Source organism: Schistocerca cancellata, chromosome 3 (assembly GCF_023864275.1).
Source record: "Schistocerca cancellata isolate TAMUIC-IGC-003103 chromosome 3, iqSchCanc2.1, whole genome shotgun sequence".
Taxonomy (NCBI): domain Eukaryota; kingdom Metazoa; phylum Arthropoda; class Insecta; order Orthoptera; family Acrididae; genus Schistocerca; species Schistocerca cancellata.
The window spans coordinates 352,942,159-352,961,793 of NC_064628.1; the positions used below are offsets into that span (position 1 = coordinate 352,942,159).

Genomic DNA, 19,635 nt, shown 5'->3' on the forward strand with positions numbered 1-19,635 from the left:
ATGTCACAACCAAAAATTATAAGTATAAGAAACATATAGGAACCAGCCGTTGCACATAACAGTTGAATTTGTAAACAAGTAAACATAATATCTACTTTAATAAACAAATCAGAAGAATTAATATTAAACTTTATTTTCTTAAAAATATATGTGTATATAGTTGTATTGTCAAACAAATTGTAATAAAATAAATGTGTGTAAGACCTTATGGCTGTACAGAGCAAGAAAGTGCTCTCAAATAGCTCACTCTTTTCTCTTCAGGGAATGGAGTCAAAAGATTAAAATAATAATAATAATGATGATGATGATGATAATGATAATGATAAGAGCATGAGCTCAGTACAGCAGATGACATGATGATTTCATTGAGTTAAATTGATGAAATTTTGTGCCACACACATTCGTCTGGATTATATTTAGCTAATGTAGTTGTGTCATGAGTGATGTCAACTGCTAGTCATTTCTTATGGCTGATATCTTGCCATGTTAATGGCATCATCAGTCTATCAGCACAGTATCACATTGTTATTTAACCATATATGGGGATAACATTTGTGGAGGAAGCCTATAAGCTTGAATACAGTAAGCAGGTTCAAATGGATGTAGGCTGCAATGGTTCTGCAGAGATGAAGTCACTTACAAAAGATAGGATAGACAAGCAAAGAGATCTCCACCAAACTTCAGACTTATGGTCACATCATCATTTGATAGGGTGCATGAAAATTATTAATCAAATTCAATACATTATAAAAGTATATTGAAAGTAGATTTATTAAAGCCTGATATATCAAAGATATTCATGGATATTGCTGATGTGTCAACAGCATAATATTAGTATATGCATACTGATATTATTTCTCCAAATAGTAATTATTTTTTATACTTCATTCCCATCTTAATCAGATGCAATGAAGAGTGGTTTATGTACTTTGCAGAGTGATCACAGCACAGTATGACTGCCAGTTTCACTTTGTGTCTACTGTGGTCTATGAATGGTGATAAGATCTGCAGACGGATTCCCACAACAGGCCTACATAATTTTTATTGATATAGTTACGTTTTCAGGCAAATCTGATGTTGAGACAGGATGTCCCGAAATCAATATTGTGAAATAAGATAATAAGATCAATACAGGGCAATCTGAAGAGTCAGTTAAGTCATACAACAGTAATAAAATGAACAGGAATGATAGACAGGCTAACTTGTTACAAGATCTGTTCAGAAATGATGACATATTAAAGTAATTGTCTACTGTATTGAATGACTGCTTCCACACAGTGGTAGGAAACAAACAAATTAACCCAATACAGATCTGGAAGAGTTACTCTGGCAAAACTGTTTGCACCACTGGCAGCAAACAGATTACAAAAATAATTGACACTAAAAAGAGGTAATTCGTCTGTCTAAGAAGTTTTTCCTAGTGAAATGCTAAAATATTGTGTTGATTTGATTGAACCAACCTTTAAATTAATCAATTACTCGAGATCTAAGAGATCTTTAGTATGCAGAAGGGACACCCAAGTACATAGATTGAGACAGGCAAATCACATCTGATAACCCATTTCATTTCTTCTAGTCTGGTCAGAGCATTGCGTCTATAGTAGCATATGAGGTGTGATTGGAAAGTTTTAAGAATTGATCCACTACTGCTTACTGGTTTGGCAGGCAGATACACTGAGGGTGGGAAGTGAATCATTGCCTTGTCCTTGAATGCCCTCTGACAGGAAACTGTGTTTCCTTTATTCAGTTTGTTGTGGCAGCTGGATGAGTGCGGGTCTGTTAGGGTTTGTTACTGGATTCTGTCTGAGCAACGAGTTTGTGTGAAATTTTGTTTTAAAACTGGGAAATCAGCTTGATCCACCCCCAGTGCCTCCAAATCACCCTCTGTTAACTTTCCACAGTTTCTTAACCTCAAACCTTGCCTCACCATCATTCCCCAAATCCCTCAACATACAAAGTAACCTTACATCCGCAGAAAGAACTGCAGTCCACCATCTAAAAACCCATCGTGACGTTATAATCCTACCTGCAGACAAAGGCTCCACCACAAGGGTTACCTGGCGGAAGAACTGTGTCAGCTTTCAGATACTTCCACCTACAAACCTTGTCACAGTGACCCCATTCCAGTAATCCAGCAGAATCTCCAGTCACTATTCAAATCCTTAGGCGCATCCCAGAACCTCTCCCCAACACCTTCAACCTATTACCCGGAACCTATCCTCCTACATAAAAGATACCAACCATTTCTTCCACCGACTCTCCACAGTTCCTGTCCCTTTACCACACGGTGCCCTTCTCATCACTGTTGATGCCACCTCCCTGTACACTAACATTCCTAATGCCCATGGCCTTACTGCTATTGAACACTACATTTCCAGATGCCCTATGGATTCCACACCAACAACCTCCTTCCTAGTCGCAATGACCAATTATATCCTCACACACAATTACTTCTCCTTTGAAGGCATTACCTACAAATAAATCCAGGGTATGGTTATGGACACCCGTATGGCACCATCCTATGCCAACCTATTCATGGGCCATCTGGAGGAATTCTTCCTAAAAACCCAGAATCCTAAACCCCTCACCTGGTTTGGATTCATTGATGACATCTTTGCTATCTGGATTGAAGGTGAGGACACCCTATCCACATTCCTCCAGAACCTCAACAACTTCTCCCCCATTTTCTTCACCTGGTCCTACTCAATCCAACAAGCCACGTTCCTAGATGTTGACCTCCACCTCAGAGATGGCTGCATCAGTACCTCCATCCATATCAAACCTACTAACCACCAGCAATACCTCCACTTCGACAGCTGCCACCCATTCCATACCAAGAAGTCCCTTCCGTACAGTGTAGCCACCCGTGGTAATCACATCTGCAGTGATGAGGAGTCCCTCTCAAAACATACCAAGGGTCTCACTGAAGCCTTCACTGACCGTAATTATCCTCCCAACCTTGTGCAAAAACAAAACTCCCGTGGTTTATCTTTCCAGTCTCCCTCCACCTCCCAAAGTCCCACAGTCCAGCCACAGAGAAGCGAGCATTCCCCTCATAACTCAGTACCATCTGGGACTGAAGCAACTGAATTACATTCTCCGCCAGGGTTTTGATTACCTCTCGCTGTGCCCTGAAATGAGAAATGTCCTGCCCACTATCCTTCCCCCCCCCCCCCCCCCCCCCCCTCCTACAGTAGTATTCCACCATCCACCGAACCTTCACAATATACTCATCCTCCTTACACAATTCCTGCTCCCAATCCCTTACCTCATGACTCATACCCTTGTAATAGACCTAGATGCAAGACCTGTCCCATACATCCTCCTACAACCACCTACTCCAGTCCTGTCACTAACATCACCTATCCCATCAAAGGCAGGGCTACCTGCGAAACCAGCCATGTGATCTACAAGCTAAGCTGCAACCACTGTGCTGCATCCTATGTGGGCATGACAACCAACAAGCTGTCTGTCTGCATGAATGGCCACCAACAAACTGTGGCCAAAAAACAAGTGGACCGCCCTGTTGCTGAACACGCTGCCATACATGATATCCCTCATCTCAATGACTGCTTCACAACCTGTGCCATATGGATCCTTCCCACCAACACCAGCTTTTCTGAATTGTGCAGGTGGTAACTTTCCCTGCAATACATCCTATGTTCCCGTAACCCTCCTGGTCTCAACCTTTGTTAGTCACTGTCCTCACCCATCCAGCCCCCTCCCTGTTCCCATTCCAGTACTACACAGCCATCATTTCACCGCCACACCCAGTCTTTCTTTTTATTTCTCTCGTTTCCACTACTTCCTCCCCCCCCCCCCCTCCACCTTCTCTTCTGCCCTCTGTCTAAACTGCAGCACTTCACTGTCCACCACCCCCACCATACTATCCCTCCCCCTCCCCGCCCCAGCCTCCTCCTTAACCCACCCCTGTCGCCACTCACATCATGCACTGGTGCTGCTGCTCAGACTGTGGTTTCAGTTATCTGAGACTGCAAGCATGCATATGTGTGTGTGTGTGTGTGTGTGTGTGTGTGTGTGTGTGTGTGTGTGTGTGAGTGCGCGCGCGCGCGCAAACACGCATGTGTGTTTGTGTGTCTACTGCTGACAAAGGCCTTAATGGCTGAAAGCTATAATTGTGTGAATCTTTTTGTTGTTCCTAATGTGACTCAGCATCTCTGCTATATGATGAGTAGCAACTTTCTTTCTCTAATACTGTTACATTCCATCCTGGATTTTCCATTGTTTGAAATCAGCTTCTGAGACTTATGAACTAATAAAAACAGCTTTTGGAGATAATTGTATAAGCCAGTCAAATGTTTTTGCCTGGTTCAACAGATTTAAAAATGGCCACAAATCATTTGAAGGTGAACCATGGTCCAGTCATCCTTCCACCTCAAAAACAAATGAAAATGTTGTGAAAGTTCATGAATTAGTACACTCTTATCACTGACTTACAATTAGGGAGATGACTCATGAACTTAATTTAATTTTCTATGCAGTTCAGTCAACTTTAACTGAGATCTGCACATGCGTTGAGTGTCCGCAAAAATTCATTCCAAAAGCATTGTCAAGTGACCAGAGATAATACCGACTAGAAGTGTGCCAAGAACTGCTTAATTGGACTAAAAATGACCCATATTTATTAAATAGGGTAATTACAGGTGACGAATTGTGGGTATATGGATATGATTCTGAAACCAAAGTGCAATCTCCGCAGTGGAAGACTTCACCACAACCGAAAAAAGGTGAAGACGATGTTGGTGACTTTTTTCAATTCTACCAGTATAGTGCATCATGAATTTACCGCTAGAGGACAGGAATATTACAAATGTGTACTTGAGTGTTTGTGTGAATAGGTGCGGAAGAAAGCCTCCTTCATCATTGAATTTTTGACCAGATTCGAAGTTCCTGTGCTTCCACAACCATGATATTCCCCTGATTTGGCCCCTGCAGACTTCTACCTGTTTCCTAAATTGGAATTTTTGCTGAAAGGGAAGCAATTTGACTTGATTGAAGACATCCAGGCAAATACAGAGAGTGCCCTTAATACACTCCAGGAAAAAATTTCCAGGAATGTTTACAAAAGCGTAAACACCGTTGGAGCCTGTGTGTTCAGTCAGAAGGGGACTATTTTGAAAGAGATGCATCACAGTAGCATGTAAGTACCACCATTGTACAATTACACGCCCATTCTTAAAACTTTCCAATCACACCTCATATTGTTTCATTGCCTGAACAGAACTAGTTAACTTTTGTTTTTTTTAAGAGATTCTAAAGCCATATATGATCTCACAAATGAACTGTAGGGAGAGCTCATCAAGAAAAACTGTCTTGTTGGTATATTCTGTGACCTTGCCAATACATTTTACAGTGTGAACGATACTTGGAAATTAAACATGCCATGTAATTAATGCCACCACTCTTATATAGATGGAGTTTTGCATTCTACTAGAAAGTTGTGTGTTACACTGGCACTCTGCACCATGTAAATAAAACAGAACTCTGAATCAGGAAACATAAATTATGCAGCCCCATATGATTTGATACAGGATCTTTTCTGGTTATTAACATTAATAATGATCTTATAATGATTCTGAAGGACTGTTCAAAAACTATTATGTTTGCTGATCATACAAACATGTTTGTTTAGTGCCAAAATTCAGCCATACCATTCATGTTCCATATGATAAGTGAAGCCACCTAGAACTGGTTCACAACAAACAGTTTAAACTTTAATCGTACAAAGAGTCATATAATACAATTTTGAATAAGCAAACTGCACCAAAAATATGGAAATACTGTGATAAATGCATGCTTGGATGTAAATACAGATTCTCGCCAAGCCTGAAAGTGTTGGTGTTGTACTTGAATGAACAGCACCTGTACAATGTCCTCAATGCATTGCAGGTGTCAGTCATGGTCTTCTACAGGGCTATTACAAATGATTGAAGCGATTTCATAAATTCAGTGTAGTTCCATTCATGGACATATGGTCACGACACACTACAGATACATAGAAAAACTCATAAAGTTTTGTTCGGCTGAAGCCGCACTTCAGGTTTCTGCCACCAGAGTGCTCGAGAGTGCAGTGAGACAAAATGGCGACAGGAGCCGAGAAAGCGTATGTTGTGCTTGAAATGCACTCACATCAGTCAGCCATAACAGTGCAACGACACTTCAGGACGAAGTTCAACAAACATCCACCAACTGCTAACTCCATTCACCGATAGTATGTGCAGTTTAAAGCTTCTGGATGCCTCTGTAAGGGGAAATCAACGGGTCGGCCTGCAGTGAGTGAAGAAACGGTTGAACGCGTGCGGCCAAGTTTCACGCGTAGCCCGCGGAAGTCGACGAATAAAGCAAGCAGGGAACTAAACATACCACAGCCGACGGTTTGGAAAATCTTACAGAAAAGGCTAAAGCAGAAGCCTTACTGTTTACAATTGCTATAAGCCCTGACACCCGATGACAAAGTCAAATGCTTTGAATTTTCGGCGCGGTTGCAACAGCTCATGGAAGAGGATGCGTTCAGTGCGAAACTTGTTTTCAGTGATGAAGCAACATTTTTTCTTAATGGTGAAGTGAACAGACACAATGTGCGAATCTGGGCGGTAGAGAATCCTCATGCATTCGTGCAGCAAATTCGCAATTCATCAAAAGTTAACGTGTTTTGTGCAATCTCACGGTTTAAAGTTTACGGCCCCTTTTTCTTCTGCAAAAAAACGTTCCAGGACACATGTATCTGGACATGCTGGAAAATTGGCTCATGCCACAACTGGAGACCGACAGCGCTGACTTCATCTTTCAGCAGGATGGTGCTCCACCACACTTCCATCATGATGTTCGGCATTTCTTAAACAGGAGATTGGAAAACCGATGGATCGGTCGTGGTGGAGATCATGATCAGCAATTCATGTCATGGCCTCCACGCTCTCCCGAATTAACCCCATGTGATTTCTTTCTGTGGGGTTATGTGAAAGATTCAGTGTTTAAACCTCCTCTACAAAGAAACGTGCCAGAACTGCGAGCTCGCATCAACGATGCTTTCGAACTCATTGATGGGGACATGCTGCGCCGAGTGTGGGAGGAACTTGCTTATCGGCTTGATGTCTGCCGAATCACTAAAGGGGCACATATCGAACATTTGTGAATGCCTAAAAAAGCTTTTTGAGTTTTTGTATGTGTGTGCAAAGCATTGTGAAAATATCTCAAATAATAAAGTTATTGTAGAGCTGTGAAATTGCTTCAATCATTTGTAATAACCCTGTATGTATTATATCAGAGCTAAGGGAATTTGAATGTGGGCAAATCGTTGGTGCTTGCATTGTCAGTGCTCCTGTTACCAAGGGAATCAAAGTGTTTATTGTTTCAAGAGGGATTGTATTGAAGATTTATACCACATATAGGGAAAACAGAAAAACATTGTCCGCTGACTCACAACTTGGATGAAAGTGTGTGTTAAGTGTTTGTGACAGATGGTCATTGAAGAGGACTGTGACAATAAATTAGAGAACAACAGCTGCAAAAGGTTCTGCACAACTGAATGTCACACTTGTGAACCATGACAGCATGTAAACAACACAAAGGAGCTAAATTAGCAGTGAATTGCAGGATGAGATGGCATTCCAGGCCTACTCATCAGTGATGCAAATGTCTGTAACAGGAAAATGTGGTGCAGAAGCCATAAAACCTAGATTGTGGAGCAATGGAAGAAAGTCATTTCATTGGATGAGTCTTGTTTCACACTATTTCCCACTTCTGCCCAAGTTTACTTCCCAAGAGTGAAACATGGTGGGGGCTTGTTGAGCATTTGGGCAGCAATACTGCTGTATTCCATGGGCCCCATGATTACTCTGAAAGGTCACATTACTGCTAAAGATTAATTATGTGACCAATTTGGCTGATCAGGCCGATCCCACAGTAGAATGTTTGTTCCACAGTAGTGATGCTGTATTCAAAGAGGGCAGGGCACCTGTTCACACAGCTCACATTATTGATGACTGGCTTTGTGTGCATAAGGATCAATTTTTCCATCTCCACTGGTCACCACTCTCACCACATCTCAATATTATTAAGTATTCAAACAATGCAAAATCCAGATTAGAATATCAATAGTTTTATGGAAAGGATAGGTTGCTACTCTCCATAAAGGATACATTGAGTTGCAGACAGGCGCAATGAAAAGACTGCTACACACTGAGCTTCAGGTCAGAGCCTTCTTCAGAAAGGAAAACACACACACATATTCACACAACCAAAACACCTCGTGTACACATTATCACTATCTCTGACCACTCCGGTCAGAATGCAAATTTGTCACATCAAATGAAAGCAGTAATTCAGAGTGGGGAGAGGAAGAGGGAGGAACAACAAGGTATTGGTATGGGGAGAGAAAACAGCACTGCCTGGCAGAGCGTGCAGGGGGGGGGGGGGGGGGGGCTGAACAGGAGAGCAGCAGAGAGGGGGAAAATACCAGTGGATGCACTGGCAGAGGACAGCACACATTGAGGGTGATGGGGATATGATCTGGGAGAAGGTAAGAGGACAGAGGGGCCGAAACGGTTGGGTTGAGGTGTGGGGATAGCACATTACCACAGACTGAGGCAGAATGATTTTGGAAACAGAGAATGAGCTGCAAGTATAGCTCCCACCTACACAGTTCAGAAAAGCTGATGGTGGAAGGGAGGATCCAGATGGCCTGGGTTGTGAAGCAGACATTGAAATCAAGCATAGCAATCTATCCTTTTCATGAAGCATTCAGCTGCATGTTGTGTAACAGGGTGGCCCATTTTGCTCTTGGCCACAGTTCAGCTGTGGCCATTCATCCTGGCAGACAGCTGGTTGCTACCAATATAAAAAGCTGTGAAATGATTGCAGGATAGCTGGTATGTGATGTGGCTGCTTTCACAGATAGCCCAGCCTCTCATGGGATAAGATAAACCTGTGACATGTCTGCAGTAGGATGTGCTCAGTGGGTCAATTGGGCAGGACTTGCATGTGGGTTTTCTACAGGGATATGGTCCCTGTGGCAAGGGGTTCGGATTGGGAATGGCATGGGGATGGACTAAGATGTTGTGAAGCTTGGATGGGTGGTGGAAGGATCTTTGGCAGGAGTGCCTCATTTCAGGGCATGATGATAGATAATCAAAGACCTGAAGAAAGATGTCATTCAGTTGTTCCATTCCAGGGTGGTATTTGGTGGCAAATACGGCAGTCCTTTATAGCTGGTTCTTGTAGGTGGTGGGAAGACTGGGGGTGTGTGGGGATATGGCACAGGAGATCTGTTTGTAGAATGGGTCTGGTGGATAGTGCCTCTCTGTGAAGCTCTTTGTGACACGTTCAGCATACTGTACAAGGGAGATCCTGCCACTGAAGATATGCTGTCCCTGGGAGGAAGGAAGGGATGGCAGCTGTCAAAATGCAGGTACTGTTGATGGTTGGTGGATTTCTGCTTCCATTCAATATGACACAGTTGCATTCTGGCCAGAGCAGCCAGAGATAGTGGTCTTGTGTGTGGAATGTGCTTGTTGTGTGAATGTGTGCATGTTTATGTTTTCCTTTCTGAATAAGGCCTTGACCAAAAGCTCAATTTGCAATAGTCTTTTTGTTGTGCATGTCTGCAACCCAATGTGTCATATTTATGGTGAGTAGTAATCTATCATTTTCATAATATTGTTATTATTTAGTCTACTTTGTCTAGTTTTGGAGAGAAGGGTGCATAATTACTATCCAACTTCATTATCATTACCTGAACTTGCTGCTATTTTGCAGGTAGAATGGTATAAGAATCCCTTGGGAACCATACAGTACCTGCATTTATCCATTCCGAGATGGCTAGAAGTTGGTCTGAATGCCAATGGGTTTTCTACACTGTATTAGGCATGACAGTATCTTGTGTTTTTGGTGTTTTCATATTTTTGTCTATCATATGTGCAACATTTCGTGATATCTAGCTGGATAACAAGCTGAGATGGATCCAATACTCAGATAAGTAATCAAAAAGCTCATTTTGCACATTTTGTGCTACAATACGTCTTCCATTATTTTGATTCAGTAGCTATCCAGCAAAAGCAAGCAGCAGCAATATTGTGTAATGTAATATGTCTTCCAGAAGGTTCTTCATAGATTTCAGAATTCGTACACCAATTCCCAGTGCATTTTCTCCAGAACAATATTTATAATTATTAATAAAAATCAGTGTTTTTTATAATGCAACTGGCACAACCATAATACTGAGAGCAAAAATAATTTTCATGTTGACTTTGCCTTCCTGACTGGTATTCAGAATGGGGTTCATTATTCTAGTATGTCCATCTTCAACAAGCTTCCATAGGAAAGAAAGTAAGAAATTGGAAATCCTTATAAATCCCAAAGATAATCAAATGCATGCTTAATTATCCATTACCTCTACAAATTATCTGATAATCTAAATATGATAACAGAAGATTTATTTTAACTGCAGTACGTGATGTCCACTGTAGGAAGTGTCTCATGTTACAAATTTGTATAACCATTGTTCTATGACTATTAGTGCTCTGACAACGTGTGTACTAGGCTATGCTTACAACTTGACTTGTTACATGTCACTGGAGGTTTTCTGTCATGACAGAATCTGTGGGATACAATGGTTAGATGGATAAAATAAGGAAGCAGCCATTAATTTTGTCCACAATTCTACTGAGAGGCAAGCATACAATACTCAAAATAGTTAAAGATAGAGGTTAGCTGGTATGTCATGTATTGGGTGCATATTCAGAACATACATGCCTTGATGCAGTATTCTCTATGAGGACAATGTGAAAAATTCTCAGCCAGGGCAGATAAGTGCTGCGCAATAACACAAGTCCAGAATCAACTAGATTTGTGAAGCAATTTGGCTTACTTGGCCTTTTATTGTAATTATGTATTGTAATAATGTACACACTATTACTGAAATACTGATCTGTCATAAAATCCTTTATTATTGATGAAGTAATTTCCAAATAACATTCATCAGAAGTTAGTGAAGATTTATAAAGACTCTGTTTCTGTTTTTGAGGTGATTAAAGTGCGTTGCCCAATTTTTTTCAACACTATGAAATGAGCAGTGGTATTGAGACATACCCATTCTTCTATTGATGTACTAGAACTGGAACCATAGATAAAAACATCAAGAGAGTGCATAAAATAATATGGATAAAAATATTGAAGGTGTATGAACTACCAGCAGATCAAAAGTAGGAGTATGGTACATTGTATTTGAAGAAACAAGTATGAGAAAGTTTTGTACAAGATTAGCGCTCTTTTGTTGAATGCTGATGGAAAGCTAATGTGAAATTAAATGCCTTTTGAATGTTCAGGTCACTTTAAAAAGACCTCAACTTCTTTTGGAGTGTGATTTGCTACTATACTGTGATGACAGCCCATTATTTCATACCAGAAACAAAACTGCACTGCTCACAAAAAAAGTGAAGCACCTGGAAGACGTGTTTGGACGTCAATATAACTTTGTATACGTATGCACCGTAGGTGAGCATATAAATTATACTATGGGACTAAACATCTGAGGTCATCAGTCCCCTAGAACTTAGAACTAATTAAACTTAACTAACCCAAGGACATCACACACACCCATACCCGAGGCAGGATTCGAACCTGCGTCTGTAGCGTATGACAGATAGAATGGCCACCAGAGTGCATTTGTGTTGTTGATGTACAGTGTTGTTACCAGGCTTGGTAGGTTATAAAAAGGGCATGAAAAGTGTCAGATGTTAAGTGATCAATGTGAAGGACATTATAATGAAACAAGCCCTTTGAACACCTTCTTTTACTATTAACAAAGAGACCAATACCACACCATTAACTTCACATTATGACTACATTTCCAAATTTACACCATATCAGGTATACAAAAAAACACTAATGAGTTTATCAGTGCAAGGAGATATAACCCACAACATAATTAAACTGATTTCATCACATAATAGAAAAATGCCATATCTCTGTAAAATAATTTCTCTGCAGTTTTCGTATTTACGTTCAGAGGAAAAGTAGAATGGGTTATAACTTTTTTTTAAAATGTTTATTAGTGCTAACAAAATACAGTCGTTTTTGTACAACTGCATTTATATTTCTAAATCTATTACACATCAATTCAAAGAGCAATTAATGACAAAATTTGACATGATTAATTAAATACATAAAAATGCCAATTTCTCTTATGTTTTCAGTTGATCACTTCGTTATAAAAACTAAACACAACTAAGCAAACAACCATATAATTCTGAAATCAAAGTTATTAAAACAAAATGTTGAATTGACTAGTAAATGCGGCATTACCCACATATCAGAAAGTGTCTGTTTTTGTGTACGTACAGAGGGAAAGTACTTTGTCAGTCAGTCAGAGAGAGATGTCAGTGGTGGAAGCTAGAAGCTTGTTATGCTTTGACATTTGGCAATGTTACACAGCAAACTGTGTGTTTTTATATACTGTGATTGATATACAGTAGTAATGAAGAGATGACATGGGTTTTTGAAATAAATAAATGGAAAACATCTTGTGTCCAGTTTAATAAATAAATAAACCACAGCCCAACTATTGAAAACTGCTGGAGAAATCAGAAGCAGATCAGCACACCAACCAGATAAGTACTAGAATTCAGATTCTTAAACAGAATGTATTCCTCTTGTCATATAACTACAAGCACTGTCACATAAACAGATGTACTGTCATTGTTGTCAGAAGGGGTAGCCAGCAATCTACCAGTAATACTTTTTATATATGAGAGGGGTTACAACTGAAGATGTCATGTACTTGTGTGAGACAGCATTATCAGCCCCTGACAGAGTGTGAAAGGGCCACGTAATGGGTCTCAATTGACTAGTTGGTTGAATCATCTAATATCCAGATTTGTGGAGCATTCAGATGTGGCAGTGGTGTGGCGATGAACTGTGTGGGAATGTGAAGGTAGGCATACCCGTTATCATGGTTCTAGTCACCTGTTTCTAACAACCAAAGAGAGAATAACTATACTCTGCACCGAGCACATCATAAGCCCATCACATTTGCACCTGCCATGTGAGAATGAGTAATGGACACTCTGCAACATACCATTGTCCTGCACCATTGGTCAGAGACTAGCAGCAGATGAACTAAGGAATTACTGTCTCATCCCAGTCACCTGGGGAGAGGTCCCATTCTTCTGATGCTCTGAAAAGGCACAGCTGTGTTGCTTGTGTTGCTTTACAACAGTCCATAGTTTTTTGTGGGCCTAATATTTTTTTTTTTTTTTTTTTTTTAATGATTTACCTTCCTAGTATTTACAATTAATCTATATTATAGTTTAATGTTACACGTTTCCTTGCATACATTATGGCTTCTCTTTAGTATGTTAATGCCTTAATTTGCATTTTTAGACAGGCAATGTCTGTTATATAAGTTTTTAGTTATACCATAAGTACTTCCCATTTTATGAACCCTTTCCTCTAATGGAGCTTTTTCCAAACCATTCCCTTTGATTATCTCCCCAAGAGTCCGCCCCCGGTAGCTGAGTGGTCAGCGCGACAGACTGTCAATCCTAAGGGCCTGGATTGGATTCCCGGCTGGGTTGGAGATTTTCTCTGCTCAGGGACTGGGTGTTGTGTTGTCCTAATCATCATAATTTCATCCCCATCGACGTGCAAGTCGCCGAAGTGGCGTCAAATCGAAAGACTTGCACCAGGCGAACGGTCTACCCAACGGGAGGCTCTTGTCACACGACATTTCATTTCATCTTCCCAAGATATTTAATTTTTTTTAATCTTTTAAATTTTGCTAATATATGTTTGCAGAAATTTTGTTGCATTTTTAATGTTTGTAATTTTTTTGGCAGGAATTCTTAAGCTTTTCCTATTGGCTATTTCTTCTAAAAGATTAATGTAGCAAAGTCATCTAATAATGCTACACAATTTATTCCAATGTTTTTGTTACCTTTTCCCAACCCTATAGAACATAGTTAAAAATAACTGAGGATCAGCCATTACCTTGTTGTACATCTGTGTGAACTCTTTATTAAAACAAGACATTGTTTTCATTCCTGAGAATTTTTACTTTGCCCTCATGAAAGCTCCTATTGTGCCACAGGGCAGCTACATCAAATACTGGTTTGAGCATGTAATACTGTTTTATTACTCATTACATTTAATTACTACTTTGTATGACTGTAAGTGATCAACCCAAAGGTTGGTTTCAGCACCGCACTGCTTTATGAAACTAATATGACTGGAGGCATTTTAAGTGAAGTAAAAAATACTTGGTTCAACTGGAGTGAAACACTAAAAATTTGGATTTTTTTAACACTTCACAATGCAGCCAATAGACAACACACTACAAATTTCATTACTTTCTGGTGACTCCTTGACAGGGTTGCAATTTCCGCAAACAGCACCAGCTTTTGCTTTTGTAAACATTTTGCACACTTGCTCCTAATAATACCAGGTGTTCCGGTATGAAATGAGTGTTAGGATACAAATGTGTCGATAGGGAACATTTGTTGTGAATGAGCCTTAATTTTTTTTTTTTTTTGGTTGGTATGACATCTGTCAAAATTATTTAGTATACATCAAGTCATGGAACAAACAACTTCATATGTTTTCATCATGTTAACAATGTCGAATTTTGTAACAGAAAGTGATGATTTGCGGAAAGCATTAATTTTTTGTTTTCATTTGAAAGAAAAGTGCTGCAGAGTCACATCAAATACTTGTTGAGGCATATGGTGATCATGCTCTATCAGAAGCAACATGCAAAAGATGGTTTCAATGGTTCAGAAATAATGATTTTGATGTAAGAAATGAAGAACGTGGAAGACCACCAAAAAAGTTCAAAGATGCCGAATTGCAAGCAATATTGGATGAAGATGATACTTTGAGTCAGAAGCAAATGGCAGCAATACTAAAAGTTGCACAACAAACAATTTCTGACAGTTTGAAAGCTATGGGAAAGATCCAAAAGTGTGGAAAATGGGTGCCACATGAATTGAATGAAAGACAGATGGAAAACCAAAAGACCATTTGTCAAATTTTTCTTCAAAGATATGAAACAAAATCAATTTTGCATCAAACTGTTACTGGCAATGAAAAATGGATTTATTTTAAGAACCCTAAACAGGAAAAATCATGGGTTAATCCGGGACAACCATCAACATCGACTGCAAAACCAGATCGATTCGGCAAGAAGACAATGCTCTGTGTTTGGTGGGATCAGAAAGGTGTGGCATATCATGTGCTTCTAAAACCCGGTGAAACTGTGAATACTAATTGCTACAGACAACAAATGATCATTTTGAACTATGCATTGAAAAAAGACCAGAATCGGCCAGAAGACATGGCAAAGTAAGTTTTTTACACGACAATGCACCTGCACACAAAGCAAAACTAGTTCAGGATACAATCAAAACACTTGGCTGGGACCTGCTACCCCACCCACCATATTCAACAGACTTGGCCCCTTCCGACTACCATTGGTTTTCATCAATGGAACAAGCATTGGCTGAGGAACACTTCGAAAATTGGGTGTCTGATTGGTTTGCTTCAAAAGACGAACATTTCTATTGGCGTGGTGTCCACAAATTGCCAGAAAGGTGGTCAAAATGTATAGAAAGCAATGGTCAGTACTTTGAATAAAATGTTTTTACTTTTAAATTCAAAATTAGTGTTTTATTTTCACAAAAAACGCTCATTTCATACCGGTACACCTGGTAAATAAATGTATGATCATGGCTTTACCATAAACTTGTACTTGTGACACAACTGATATACTATCATGGGATGTTTAAAGCTGAGCTTAGATTAGTTTTCAGATGTTGTTAATATCTTTTTCAGCACATAAGAACTGCAAATGAGCAGAGTAACAAGAAGAGCAATGGCTTCTTTTGGAGTAATACCTCTTAATATACAAAATAATCAGTATGACTAGACTAATGCCTTATATAATCAGTTGTTAGTATACTTAAGATAATTAGCTTGCAATGGCTACTCCAGTTGATTAGTATGTAACTTGAATTGTCACATGAGCCTTAAGGGTGTGCATCGTGCTGGAATGTTTGGAATATGATGTGTGACACTTGATGTAATTTTACAAATATTACTCTTTCTGTTTATCATTCCAGGATCCTTAAATAAAGAAAAGTTACTACTAACTTTTTGTATGCATTAATTTACTTCCAAAATATGTACTTAACCATAAACCTTATTCTCATAATGATCAGTATTATATTTATTTGTAGCAGCATATCTGAAACAGCATCACCATGCGGGAGGGCCAGGAATGCGCAGTGGCGGTCCAGCAGGGCAAGTGCCCCGTACACGTGAGCAAAGGGCAGAAATGAGGCAAAACAAGTATCGGTACCTCTATCAGGTACGGACAGCACATGGCGATGTCATATGCCAGGTGAGAAATTTCATTTTGTACAAAGCTCTCTAACTCTTCTGATAAAACTGTAAACCTTGAAAATGACTGAGGTGTGCATTGGCTTATGCAATGGACCTGTATTTTGAATGAGTGGATTACAAACCCATATCCAACTAAATTAACGTAAGTTTCTGTTGTCGTAGTCAGTTACTCCAGCTGAATGCCAGTTGGTTCAGTAATGCAACAGCCAGTTTCTTCACCTCATGCTTCTCAGCTAAGTTAATGTTCACCTTTAAGCACAATGAATGTTGAAAGTAGCAGCCAATGTTAGTTTGTTTTACCACCACTCTTGCCTTTGGAACTCCTGATGAGATATGAAACCAGATATCAGCTAGACTGTTCACAACTGGGTTATATTTAATGAATTTTAGAAGACAACATGCATGTGTATCTCCCGTGTATACCATCTTCTTGCCTTCTAGAGGTGTACTCTGCTTTCACGTCATGGTGGAAATCACAAATAAAAAGTTGGAGAGATTCTATATTTAAAAAATGGGAAACCCAGGATCGAATGTAACAATATTTTGAAAAGGATAGTTGCTACTCATCATATAGCACAGATGCTGAGTCACAGATAGATACAACAAAAAGACTGTCAGAAAGTGAGCTTTTGGCCAACAAGGTCTTCATTGAGACAACACATGCACACACACACACACGACCACAGTCTCTGGCTGCTGAGGGTCTGGCCTGACCAGCCAGCAACTGTAGTGAGTGTGTGAGTTGCATTTGTGCATGTGTGTGTTGTGTTGGGGGGGGGGGGGGGGGCATGCATTTCTTTTGCAGTTGTTCACTCATATTTTAAACTCCAGAGATACTTATGGGTAATCTTGTAATATGTAATATAATGTCATCTTATTGGATATGCTGCAGTAATTCTGTGTCTTTTTGACACAATATTTTAACAGCATAACTCAATATCATCATCTAGCACTCCCTGATGCATGTCTCAGTTTACCAGTGAGCACCTGATGACAATGAACTACAAAGTAAAAATGTTGTGTCAAGAGGATGTGACATCCTGGCAGCATTCTTGAAAGGAAATTACCTGTCACCAGCATTGGCAAAACATGAGGATTGCTTGTACTGTTATGCTGAAATACATCACTTTTTAGGTATGTCAACAATATGTACATACTTCAGCCATTATTGTGGTTTACTGCCAGCAAAGTAGAAGTAGCAGAAATAAGAACAGCAAGAGACTTAACTTCAAAGTTGGTGATCATGAAGTAGATGAAGTTAAGAAATTCTCCTACCTGGGGAACAAAATAACCCATGACGGATGAAGCAAGGAGGTCATCAAAAGCAGATTAGCACTGGCAAAACGTGGAGGATGTACATTTGGAGCACAGCATTGTATGGTAGTGAGACATGGATGGTGGGAAAACAAGAACAGAAGAGAATCAAAGCATTTGAGATGTGTTGCCACAGAAGAATGTTGAAAATCTGGTGGACTGATAAGGTAAGGAATAAAAGGTTCTCTACAGAATTGGTGAGGAAAGGAACATAAGGACAACAGTGATAAGAAAGGGACAGGATGATAGGACATCTGTTAAGTATCAAGGAATAACTTCAATGGTACTAGAGGGAGCTGTGGATGGTAAAAACTGTAGAGGAAGACAAATATTGGAATACATCCATCAAATAAATAAGAATGCAGGATACAAGTGTTATTCGAAGATGAAGAGGGTGGCTGGCACAGAAATGGAATTCATGGTAGGCTGCATCAAATCTGTCAAAATGCTGATGTCACCAAAATCATTCTTTGACGAAATACTCAAACCATATACAGCACCATGAATAATATCCATGTTCTCTCATGCAAATCAGACCACCAGATCCAAATATAAATTGTTCAGTTCATGTGATTAGTTATACAGGGTGTCCAATAAAGCAGTCCCAGATTTCAAAATTAAGTATCTCAAAAACTAAGAGCAATAAACAATTGCAACAAAAGATATGTTTACTGTAAAAGTGGTAAGAATTTTGTACAGTAATTATACAGAAGTTTTGAAGTAATTCAAAAAGCTGCTAACAGATGGTGATGATACTTTGCAGCTCATACAGTGAAAGTGCATAATTATACTTGTCCTCAAGAAAGTGAAACATCTGTTTGGGATGATAAGGTCTGGCCCCATCAAGCATGAACCACTTTGTGCCTGATTGATCCTCCAACACTAGCTGTGTGGTGACAGATTATTCCAACTTTGCAACATAGTGTTCACTAGTGATCATTTCTCACATGAAAAAGGGCCAGCAATGCCTTTGCTGTGTACTGCAGCCTTAACAGTAACTTTAGGAGAATACAGTGGTTTCCCTTCACACAGATGGGGATTTTCAAAACCCCAAAATCACCAGTTCTGTTTATTCATAACTCCATTCAGGTGTAAGTGTGTTTAATCTGTGAATCAGATGCAGACATCATCAGATCCTTCATTATCAATCATTGTGAGAATCTGGTTCACAAAGGCAGCTTTCTGTTGCACAGACCACATTGGTATGGCCTGGTGGCTTTTGATTTTGAATAGGAACATGTGCAGGCTGTCTCAGCATGTTTTGTGTGGTGGAACACTTTAAATCCCTCTCTGCTGCAATTCTTTGAATGGATTTCCTTGAAGTTTGCTGAATAATTCCAGAAACCATAGTGACATTTTCAAGAGCAACAAAAGTTTACCTGCAGCCAACATTCCTCATTAAATCATCAGCCATGCTGCCTGTCCAATGGAATTTGATGAAGATCTGGTGAATGGTTTCAGTTCAGATCCTTTTGGAACATTAAATCACGACTGAAAACAGCATCTAGTTACTGTAGGGCTGTGTTCTAACCTGTGGTGTTCCAGTACCAGAAAAACATGTTGTTCGATGGAATACATGATTTCAACCTCTTTCTTCAGTATGCTGCCCTCCTTTCATGTTTCAGCCGTGGAAGTGATCACTCCGAGCTATAGCATATTATTTATAGGCAATACATATGGTGATTACAGAGCCATCTGTTAGCAGCTTTTTCAACTATTTTGAAACTTCTATATAAAATTCTTACACCTTTCGCAATACATCCATTTGTTGCCCTCGTCTATCAATCTCAGTTTTTGAGATATTTAATTTTGAAACCAGGGACATCCTGTATGTTCTCAGTTCTCTCTATTCCATCAAAACATATCAGGAGTTCAAGTGATGCAGAGCTTCTTGTTAACTAACTGGTG

At 39.7% G+C, this 19,635-nt stretch overlaps 1 protein-coding gene across 1 annotated transcript in view; it reads left to right on the plus strand.

Annotated features, from left to right (window-relative positions):
- The window catches only part of LOC126175039 (transmembrane protein 198), a 174,940-nt gene that overhangs the window by 150,339 nt on the left and 4,966 nt on the right, over positions 1-19,635 (plus strand). The window contains exon 5 of the mRNA XM_049921541.1: positions 16,248-16,411. Coding sequence (XP_049777498.1) covers positions 16,248-16,411 — 164 coding nt within the window. The remainder of the gene's footprint in view (positions 1-16,247; positions 16,412-19,635) is intronic.